The sequence below is a fragment of the Ruditapes philippinarum genome, unplaced genomic scaffold (assembly GCF_026571515.1).
Source record: "Ruditapes philippinarum isolate M1 unplaced genomic scaffold, ASM2657151v2 ctg340_1_1_1_1, whole genome shotgun sequence".
NCBI classification, from domain to species: domain Eukaryota; kingdom Metazoa; phylum Mollusca; class Bivalvia; order Venerida; family Veneridae; genus Ruditapes; species Ruditapes philippinarum.
In genome coordinates, this window is record NW_026859220.1 from 347,363 (window position 1) to 359,799 (window position 12,437).

Sequence of the window (12,437 nt, forward strand, 5' to 3'; positions counted from 1 at the left end):
TTCTTCCTCTATTCTAAAGAACTATAAAAACCTAAAGGAAATAAAAACACCAAAAAGTTGTTACAAAAACCATTTTTGACTGGTTTCAAAATTGTTCTTTAATAAAATGGCGAGTTTCAATAATAAAAACAACAAGTTTGCTCCTTTAAAAAGAAACATGCGAGAGGTCTTTTTGCTGCTGTGGTTCGCAAATATTTGGGGATATTTTTTTATAAATTAAAATTATTTAACAAAATAGAATTTATTTAATGTATTGAATACTGTATAGTATCAAAATGAAAGTTTGTTTTACACTTCATTTTTTAGAAATACTTTGAAAGATTATTTGCGGAGAAATTGACATTTTTCTTGGCGAATAAAGGGATACCTGTTCTACAAAGGGAACTTGTATCATAGTTTGAGGACCTTTCTGTTGAAAATGTGTCAGAGTTAAATCATATACATATATATGCACAGTGAACAGGTATCAGTTACCCGCACTCTGGACAGCGCATGCCAATTGATTTGCTCATTTTTGCTGGGGTTTACTATTGTGACGGCAGAGAAAGGGAAAGCGACAGAAAAATCATATCCAGCTGCTCGTTCAATGGTTCCTTTTTTCTGTGGTTTCATATTGTGACAACAGGGAACGTGTTTTATGTTTGACTATGATACAAACGAGATTTCAAGAACATCAAAACACTCGACAAATTGATTAATACTTGGGGGCTACGCCCCTCATACAAATCAGATAGCCTCATGTTTCGATGTTCTTTCTATTACTTAATTTTAAAAAAACCTGATATATTAATATGTAGGTTAAAAGTAGTATCAAAATAAAAGTTTCTTGTAAAATTCAATAAGCAAATTTTCGGTTGATGTTTCGGTAAGTATATGGAAACATTTCTTCTACATTTTCCAAAACGGGCATAATCAAACAATTTTAAGTCCAGGATTTATATAGAAAATGTTTGTATCATTTGATTGGAATAAACAGTATATAAAGCTGCATGCCTCCAACCACAATATTCGATGAAAAACAAACTTGAGTAAAATTTGTGCTATTTGCGCCAAAAAAATCCGTCGCGTTATTTAGTCATTCGAGTTCTAAAATTTAAGGAGCAGCAAATTTTCGGTACACTCGGTCATATAATAGTGCATGGTGATACTGTAACTATAATGTTCACTGTTACTATTTATCGGAACACGAAATAGTAAAACACTTTTCAGAAAACAATACGGTAATTAATCGACTTATACAGTTGAAAATATTAAAACGGTTTGAAACATCCACGTAGCGCTAAGTAACGTAAATGATATTTTCCGATTTTTCTATGTACCGATTTGTTCAAGTGAACTTCGATGTTAATATTTCGTTTAATGTAAGTCGTATTTTGAAACGGAGCATGCGCAAAACAATTTTTGTAAACTGCTCTTGATGATTTTACGCTTTCAATGAGGTTCATTCACTTAAATCAGATACGCAAAAATGGATGCCGCCAGCAATCAGTCTGAACACTGTGGAGAGGTCTGATGACCTCTCCAATAATAATAATGATAGTAATAACAAAAAATAGTAAGGCTGTTGCATTTAAATAATTGGTGAAAGTTACAATCTAAATTTAAAAATTGCTGGTAAATGTCAACGATATTTCAATAAAAAGGGAAAGGGTAGAAATTAAAATAGAAAGAATAGAATCCCTTAAAACTCCCTAAACGGCAAAATTGAAAAGGTTGCAGGTTTTGTTTGATTGAACCAGTTCATTGACAAAAAGTGCAATCTATACGCCCCTTGGCACAGGCTTAAGCAGAATTCAATATTTGAATAAGAAATTTGGCGATATTTTGAATTTTAGAAACACCCGCAGACATTTTCAATCTGAAGTTATAATGGGATCTTCAATTGACACGTTTGAACCTTACGTGAATACAATGGGCGGAACGAATTAAAATGGGAATTTTGAGAAGGTCAGAGGTTATGACGCCTGCATATCACAGTTTAGTCTGGTTCCCTGCCTACATTTATTACGGAAAGTAGAAGTATATGGGGAAAGAACTCCAGACTTATCACAGTTAAGCTGTCTGAAGACAAATTTTAAAAAAGGCAACATATCCTTATGGTGATTAAAAATTATTGAAATAGGAATATTGGAACTTCCCAAAAAGAAATTTAAAATACGAAATAGAACTAAGTAAAAGTACCACAAATATGCACAAACAAGCTTCACATTAATCTTCAAAGAGTTCAAATATCAATTAAGAGGCACGATTTATGCTACTCTAGGATTTCCCATTAAGCCAAAAGCCTAATTCCAAAAAGAAAACTAAAGACACTAAATTACATAATTCATGAATGGTTATCATTAAATGAAATCAAATAATTAAATTTTGGCAAACAATTGTACAACAAGTTAAGTAAAGTCATTTTATATGTTTTTCGCCAACTATTTTGAGATTTCTATTAATTTTAATAAACATTAAATTTTTATGTAATAACATTTACGAAACAAATTAATGTAATTACAGAAATGTAACACTTTGCTAAGATTTGAGCTATAAAATATGGATTTTTGTAGAAAAAAATATTGTATCATCTGCATATAAAATAAACTTGCAACCAGGTGCTAGTCACCATGTCATTAACAGAGGAATAGCAAATAACACAGGATACTGCGTTTAAGGACCCCGTATGAAATAGGAATTAAGTTTGAAATAAATTTACATATACATTGAAAATGTAACCTTTTTAGATCTTAATCTGTAATTCATAACATAAAGCTTACTTTTATTTTTGTGAAAAGATTGGCTATAGCAATTTTCATATTACCTGGAAAACACCTTCTGTTATATATAAATTCACAATGTAAAGGAGATGACCTTTTAACACATTAGAACGGTCGTTTAGGACTCTTGCAGGGATACCATTTAATATACTGCTCTTCTTTTTATACACTAAACAGGGAGTTCTTGTTCTTTACCCTATATTCGTCAAGAAATTACCAAAATGGCTTACAACCAGGATATTGACAAGGTTCACCGTTGAACGACGTAACAATATTTGGTCTTTCTTTTTTCTTATTGTGGTCAAGAGATTTGATATTCTGTCAGGTCTTAGAATCACTTTGATGTCTAACTTATATCTGTCACAAGAAAAGTTCAGATTTTGCCAGTCCTGTAGACCCTTGAGCTTCATTACGAAGTTTATAGAACACAGTCTTGCAAAAATTACTGCGATGTTTTTATACCTTGCATTTACTTTATCGCGCCCGTGTATCAAATATAGAGTTTTTGAATCTATGAAAAGTTTTGTTCGAAGTGCAAAGATTTGGCTTACTTGGGATCAATTATATTCTGTGAAGTCTGGAATATTGAGTACTTTCTTCTGTACATGCTGTTTAGAGTTATATAGTGAAAGAAATCAAACAACTTGAACAACAACATTTAATCAACAAGAATACGTAAATTGCAATCAAAAATTAAAGCTGTCAGCTTGTTTTTAACATGCAATTTGTAAAATTTTCTTCATGGTTATGCAGTACTAAGCGGTCCGATAAATACAATAATAGTGTCACTCTGTTTTATTTTTGGGACCAATGCCACTTTCCTGAATATAATATACATGTAATTTTTGTTACAAGAAGGAACACATTTATATAAGGTATAATATCATTAATTAGTACCTAAAATTTACCTTACTAGCTTTTGTAAGTAATGCACTTAAAATATGCTGTTACTGGGCAAAAATGAAGATTAATTGCTGTAAAATAGAGAGAAATAACGAATCCATAAAGAAATCCCAACAAGACAAAATTGAAAATGTTGCAGGCTCGGTGTGATTGAGCCTGTTAATAGACGATAATGGAAAGTGCAAGCTACCGTCCAGAAGCAGAATTCAACGTTTAATCATGGTAATGCAAAGTTTGTAAACAGTCAAATACTGACGAGGCGATAATTTTCTGTGAAGATTTCCTCTGTGTACCTGAGGCAAGCAAATCTTTAAATAATCGAACAGAATCTTGGTTTTTTCTCTAGAGCAATCTCCTCTCGTCTTCGTAAAATAAATAAATGGATCATGTTTTTTCCGTCAACAACAACTATTTCTGATGTGTTGCTTTCTATTGCAATACACTGTGGTTCGAACAATTCGTACTGAAATGATTGCAGTCGTCCATTAAACCTACCACCACTTACTAGCACGTCAATAGAACAAGTATATCCCCGAGCTACCATTAAGTAACCGTTGAAAAGGGCCAAAGACCCAGCACCATAAACAAACCTTTCCCAGTTAAGCCGTCCATCAAGGCGGAAACATTTTACAAGTCCCGCCTCCTCGTCACATACGTACGCCAATCGCGTTATCGGACATACTGCTAGCTGTCTTGGTGATTTGAAATCGAAGCGGCCACCCATTAATTTGATCTTTTCACCGAATACACCAATGGCTTTTATAAAACAAATTTCATACTTTTCATTGTGCTCATCACACAAAAGAACCGTTAAGATGTCATCAAATGTGCATATGCCGTAGCATTTTGTTGTAAGATACAAAGGACCTTCTTGACTCTGTTCCTTTAAATAATACATTTGTATGCACCGTTCCTCCGGAACTGTCATGTATAAAGTTGAACCTAAAACAGCAATATCATATATGCCCATCTCCTTAAAACACGAAACTAAAGTCATTTCTTTGTTGTATATTTGTATTTCGCGAAAACCTGAAATGGCGGGAAAGAACAACTAATTAGTTGTAATCACATTAGTCGCTTTTTTTTCATTGGTTAATATGTTTTCATAAAAAACAAAACAAAAAATTCGGTTCACTTTATCCGTGCTATAATGACATTGTATTTTGGTAAAAGTACTGTGTATGCAGGACACATGGGCAGCATATGATATGTTGCACATTTCGCTGTCTCTAATGGACATTCACATTTAAAACTCAACAAGTGAATTTGAATTATTAATTATCATTATTGTCAAAGCTCTCGAAGAATCACCCGTTTTCAGAATGAACTTCATTTTCTCTTAATTTAGTTACCCTTTAAGCTGAAAGAATGTATGGTAAGAAACTTGTTACGAAATAATTATTTTGAAACCTGCTCGCGTCTACTTTGATAATTTTGACAAGTTTTTTTTTTTTGGTTCTCTTAAAGATTTATTTACCGTTACGAAGAAGTAACTACCTTTTCATTATCGTTAATACATTGCATTATACGAGTAAGTAAAGCCTTTCAGACAAACAAAATACAATAAAATCAACAGTATCACGACTAGAACAAAGTAAAATTTATCACGACTAGAACAATCGAAAAATCTATCTATCTATTCAGAAAATATCAAAACATTTAGCATACCCTCATCATAAACGATTACTGAATCTTCATAGAACGTTACTGCGCTTATTTTGCTAATATGAATGCCTTCTGATTCGTCTTTAATGAGTCTACCATCAGCTGTCTCTCTATTGTAAATATTGTCTTGGGTGCTTTCAGCGTCAGGTACGAATTCAAAAACGTAACGTTTTCCGAGTCGTTTATACGGATTTAAGCCCCTATTCACAAGGTAAGATTTTGGAAAGGTAGAAATCTTCCATTTTACAAACCAATTGTCTTCTTCAAGACGTTCTGAAATTCATTGAATGTTACTTTGTCAATCGTCTATACGTGCTAGAAATCTTATGGTTTTATAGACATCAACATTAGGAATAAGACATGTTTCATTTTAAAACAAGACTGCATATATTCATTAAAGTAAGATCTGATAACAGCGGTGGGCAAGATGTTGTGCGCTTCGTTTTTTTTTTCTCAAACTAAAACCTGAATCTGAGATATTGAACATGTGAGTCCTGTTAGTGTTCCCTTTTTCAGAAATTTCATATTTTTTCTCAGAAACTATTCCATTCATTAGCCTAATATGAAAATCTGGAAGAAAGGTCAACCCTCAGAAGAATTAATGACAACAAAATTAAATTGTACATAAAAATTACAGACTCGGTTTGAAAGAGTCTGTACACGAGTACATGAATATGAAAATATAGCCATGAATATAAAATGTGATCCCTCAGAAGCATTGATCACAACAAAATTACACGAAAATTGCATATTCGGTTTGATTGAGGCTGTACTTAAGGGATAATGAAAAAGTGCAACAAGTGTAGCCATTTTTATACAGCTTGAATTTTTTTCGTATTAGACAGTGTGCTAATTATTAGTATACATACAAAATTTCTACTTCTTGCTTCTGCTTATGCTGTATTTAATATAAAGCATATTGTTATGCACAAAATTTTAAAATATTGCACGTTTGATCGTTCAGATAATTATAGCCAATCATCTAAGCCTTGTGATCTTCGTATTAATATTACTGAGCATTACTGAACGTCTGAACCAAGTTGAATTAAATATACGTGAGATATTAACATACTCTTGAATGTAATGTTTAAAAACAGCTTCCTAAATAGATATACATTTACATCAACGAGAATACTGTATGCGGAAATGTAAGAGATAAAATATATTATTTAATATAATGTTTACTAAAATGGTGAAACTTTATCAAGAAAAGAAGATTTACCTGGTTTAGCATCAGAATAGCTATAATTGTTAGAATTTTGTACATAATGCTGAAACCGGAAATCATCGGGTAAGTTGTCTGCCCATTCATTACGCGGAATTGAATAATTTGGTACCTTCAGAAATAAGAATAAACAATAGATTATTATTATTATTATTATTATTATTATTATTATTATTATTATTATTATTATTATTTAGCGAAGTTAATTCTTCGCGAATGTTTTATTTTAATTACCTGTATGTACAGTCTAAAATGACTTTTTACAATAATAGTAATTGTTATAACGAAAAAAACACACGTTGATAATGAAAATAATATTATCAGCTTCACTGATGGTATGCATTGTAATCTTTAAATGTTTTAAATGCTATGTTTAAGGACCATGTGTGACATTTTCATCCCAGACCGTTTACTTTAAATTTATGACAGTAGATATTTTTTTAATTTATGACAGTAGATATTTTTAAAACTTCCAATTTATTTTGCACGGGCTGTAATTAATAGACTGTACCTTAGTGAAGTAACCACAAACAGCACACGCAAAGCCTCTGTCATCATACCGAGTACTTGGTGGTGTTTTATCAATTATGTATTGCAAACATATTTTACAATATGTGTGCTTGCATCCAAGAAGTACGGGTTCATCGTGCACGTCTAAACAGATAGGACAATTATCCACCTCCCACGAGTAATCCAACTCTATCGGGGTTTTAGACTGTAAATGGCGAAAATCGTCGCTGAGATTAGTAGCTTTGATATACCTAAATTTATGCTCTCCTGTGCTCATGGTTTATTCCAAAACTTTAAGTGACGTTTAAGTGAAAATTAAATCATTCATTTTAATATCTCCGATAAAAAAGTATACATAGAAGGAAAACTATAAATGTGGAGCAGATTTATGTATAAAATACTTTGTAAGGTAACCTTATCTTTTCATTGTTTTATTCTAGGTCGCTTATCCATAATTTAAAATCATAATGCCGTTAAGTCACGCATTATCAATTTTCGATCAACATTTGAACATGAAATGATATTTAATTACCTAGTTTAGTCGGTATATGTTGTAAAGCGACTCCCCTTCAAGTCCTGGATTTTCTCCCTATCTAAAATTAATCATTTGCACAGAATAAGTAAAATTATCATATATTCAACAGTGATTAGATTTACACTTGGTGAATATGTTAATAAATTGCCATTAAAATGTCATACTTCTTTAATTACTTTAAGTAAATAAGTTTTTTTTTTTTGTTTTCTTACGTACTTTATTTTATTTCCTTTATTTGTTAGATTTTTTTCTCTTTTTAATATTTTGTCAACAGAAGTATGTTAAATTTAGATATGGTAAATATGGGCTAATGACTCTGTTTTTGAACAGTAAGCATTTGCACGACGCTTTTGTTTGCATTTCTGAAATTCTACTTGTCACAGTTTTTCTTTCAAGTGAACACCTATGTAACACCTATACCTTTTTTATATGCTAAATTTACATTTCTCAAATTATTTTCATGTTATTTTATATTATAATGTGTTCCATCATATATTTCAATATGGTAATGAAATATTCTTTATCGCCGAAAATGTACACATTACATGAAAGATAACTTAAGTATTTTTATTTCTGAAATATCTTTTGAATCATAATAAAAATTGCACAAATGTACATCAACTGCATCAGATTAAATTGAATTTTTAAAGACAATTAAAGTAAATTTCAAAATGAAAAGTGATAGATAAAAAAACGTAAATGAGTATTTGGCAAACAGTATGTATCCTCGAGTGACCAGTTTCAACGCCCTTAAGGATTGTTTTGTATGCGTCTATAAAAACCATGTGATTGTATTGTATAAAATGTGTAAACTTTTTAAAAAATCTCTAACCTTTATGAAATGGGTAAATTTAAGCTGTTTTCCAGCTATTCCTTTTCATGAACAATCCTACTTTCACTTCATATGGGAGCGGCCATTTTTATTGAGAGTGTCCTATAACGACGCCATTGATTTGCTAATTTAATTACACACTACAGGAGACTGTACACCATAATACTTTTACTTACGTTGTTCACCAATATCAAGAGCTTAGACTTGCAAAGTATCAATACGTGAAAAATAGTTTATCTATTCTTTATTTCTTTCATAAATAAAGCATTATTATATGTGGTAAATGCTATTGTTGTATTTTTTTCAGTGGTTTGGATGGTTGCCCTAGTCTGTTCGACCTCCTATGTTGAAAAATATAGGTTGGACAATAGCACCTTTAGTTTCTTTGTCGAACCTGCAAAAACAAAATAATACATTTAGTGGAGCAACTAATTAAAATATGGCATTTCATTCCATCCAAATAAGATAAACATATCCAATTAATTTTCAATTAGCATTCATTCATCGATTAATAACCGTAAAAAATCTACAACATGTACAGGTTGCTTTAGGGTGAAAAAATGCGCCAAAGACAACACTATTGGGTAATTTTACTGTAACGTGACCTCAGAATTAGGAAATGAGGTCAGCAGACAGGGAGGTATTTTCCAGCCCATTTTTTCAAAGAAAACATGACATAGTAAAGTGATGGTCAAATTTGCATTAGTGAAATCATACAAAAATCTCTTAAATAAGGTTTAACATGCTAAATCTTACCTTTGGGTGTCTTACTTACTACATATTGTTACCTAACCAACCAGAGCAATCCCCTTTTGCTATAGCGTAGTACAGTAATGACGTAAGCGGCCGCTTATATCAATTATGAGGCAAAATATAAATGGCGTCGAAATAGGGCAGCGTAAAAACGGATCACTCGACGAGATAAATTAAAAATTGTAGTGAGAACAAATAAAGAAACTGGGGTATTATGAAACGAAGTAACCGCTTTAAATACCACATTTATCTCCATATTATTTCAAGTAATAACGTTTTATACTTGTAAATGCTTGATGATACAAAAGCTAATATGTCTTTATATTTTTAAAGTAAAATAAGGGTGTTAGATGTAACGTACATACACTTCAGTAATAGATGCTGTGTAGTTATCTCTTTTTAAGAATGTCTGTAATTTGCTTTTTATGACTTCTGTATTTATGTGTTCTGCATGTGTCTACATATATGTATATATGATATTATGATAAAGAAATATATAAATATATGGAAATATAACTTCAATTAATGATATAATAACATTAAATATATAAAATGGCTATTATATTTTATTGATATGTACCTAAGGTGACATTTTCGACACTTTTTTCCCGTCATTTAATTCGTTTTTTAAAAGTCGCCCCGTACATTCAATCAGAGATGTTATATTTCCGATCCTTAAAGATCGTTCAGCACGATATTATTGTTGTGCTTGTGGTACATGTATTTTAGTTCTTTCTACTTGGCTATTTTCATGTTGGGTAGTTCCAGTATTCCTCACTTGAATACTGTTGAATCACCCTTAGGATATGTGGCCTGCTTTTTAAATTTGTCTTTTGACGTCTTATCTGTGATATGCAGGCTTCATAACCTCTGACCCCCTTCAAAATTCTATTTTATTTAGTTCCGCCCATTGATTTTTCGTTCAGGTCACACGCATTATTTTACTTGGGGACCATATGCCGCTTTTCATGGAATGGCACTTACGTGTAACATTGAAGGTTCCATGATAACCGCCTTATGAACACATCTGCGGATGTTTCAAAATTCCAAATTGTACCAGTTCATGTCAAATGTTGAATTCTGCTTATGTATCATATACATAAGTAAAACTAAAGGGGCGGGGGAGGGGCTCCAGATTTTCACTAATCTAATCAATTTAAAAAAGTATATTTCCTTAAAATTTATGTATGGACACTGTGCAATCATAAAATTTTCATAGCGCGTGTTCTATCACGACTGTGGCGGCAACGCTATTGACAGGCGATAATTTTAATTTATATACAATAGTGTTAAGTAATTATAAACTTTGGGAGAAAAAAATTGCTATTTATATTGCAGTTATATGCCTTATATTTAGTCAGGAACTTAGATTCGAGGCCTTCTTTATAAATATTACCAAAACTCTCTGAAACCATAGACAAAATTTAATTTGTTTTTACGAATTATTATTTTGTATTTACGAACTATTATTTCGTAATTACGAAATAATATTTCGTTTTTACGAATTAATAGTTCGTAATTAAGAAATAATATTTCGTAATTACGAAATAATATTTCGTAAAAACGAATCAATATTTTGTAATTACGAATTAATATTTGGATTTAACTCATTACATGATTGGAGCAGTACCTCTAGACGCTTGCAAAATTAATGATCACAAAATAAACAAATATCGTTTTTTTTCCGCCGATTTTTACATTTTCATGCATTTACATACAAAAATCGGTGTGAAAAGATGAATTATACATTTCATAGTTGATTCCGTTGGGTAAAAAGGCAAGATATTCAAGCGCCTTGTCCGGTATATACCGGAATACGGTATTTAGTGTGGTGCTCCAATCCTTTTTTAGTCTCACTCTTAATATTTCGTAAAAACGAATTAATATTTCGTAATGTCGAATTAATATTTCGTCAAAACGAATTAATATTTCGTAAAAACGAATTAACATTTCGTAATTACGAATTAATATTTCGTAATTACGAATTAATATTTAGTAATTATGGATTATTATTTCGTAAAAACGAATTAAGTTCGGGGGGAAAAAAGTGTGGAAAATGTCACCTTGGTGGCTCCGTAGATATGCGATATTGACTATACATATATAAAATGTTTTCTACTGTTTTATTCATTAAAAAGAACTATTATTTGAATGGTTATAAATACGTCACTGTAACAACCGGAACAGGGAAAAATATACATAAAAATATACATAAAACAGGAGAATGAGCGGCAATTATATTTTACCCATAAAATAAAATAAAGATATGACTAGATTCTCAAAATTAACCTGAATTAATGTTTCAATAACAAAATTTCTAGGACAGTTTTATGTTTGAATTATTTCTTTACAAAATAAAGCAATGTGAGTTATTTTTACTATTCATAAGATCTTCAAATTTTAATGCATTAGAATACCTATAATAATACGGTTTAGTAAATCTATGTCTAAGTACTATCAACAAAATGTAAACAATAAGAGACATAGTTCTTATAAGAACTTATCACACACCCGTGTCGATTTTGCGACTCCGCAAATATGGTATGGCCGTGCATATATTTTGAAGTGACGTCATTAGTGTTATATACAAACATAGTGTAGAAACGCGCTAAATGTTAGCGTTATACTATAGGCGCGTCAATGAAAAATGACTCTTATTTCACTTTAAACGGTCTTTATTTTGGGTATGTGATAAATAGAGGATAATGAATGAGTGTAAGTTCAATACTGAATTTATTGCACTCGTTGAATTAAATAATATTATGCTCGCCAGAGGCTCGCATAATATAATTTTATTCAACTCGTGCAATAAATTCAGTATTGATCTTACACTCATTCAATATATACTCTAACTCTGTATTATCGGCGCAACTCTATTACCGACGTACTCTCAGTATTTTGTCATATGCGGTCATGCATACATTGAAATTAAAAATCTTTGACCGCATTCAATAAAAAATGTAATGATTAATTGAATTTGTACTGCTTTACACAGAATATTGATTATTAAATTAATCAATGAAATTCAATGCAGACATACAGGAAAAGTTAAGTACGCCGATAATACGGAGTCATGCTATGACATAAAATATAAAATTGTGGAAATGTAACAACCGGAAAAATATACTTAAAACAGGAGAATGAGTGGAAATTATATTGTAACAATAAAATAAAACTAATGATACAACATTATACTTATTAAGCACCAATGATCTTCTTGTTGGTGTTTTTCAATCTTACGGCTACTATATA

General features: G+C 31.2%; 1 protein-coding gene across 1 annotated transcript; it reads right to left on the minus strand.

Annotated features, from left to right (window-relative positions):
* Positions 1–3,680: 3,680 nt before the first annotated feature.
* On the minus strand, positions 3,681–7,796 carry LOC132755675 (uncharacterized). Its single transcript, XM_060746569.1, has 4 exons — positions 7,067–7,796; positions 6,553–6,667; positions 5,334–5,603; positions 3,681–4,694 (listed from the first exon to the last, which is right to left on the minus strand). Exons 1-4 carry the CDS (start codon positions 7,340–7,342, stop codon positions 3,976–3,978), a joined length of 1,380 nt encoding a protein of 459 aa, XP_060602552.1. The 5' UTR covers positions 7,343–7,796; the 3' UTR covers positions 3,681–3,975.
* Positions 7,797–12,437: the final 4,641 nt, after the last annotated feature.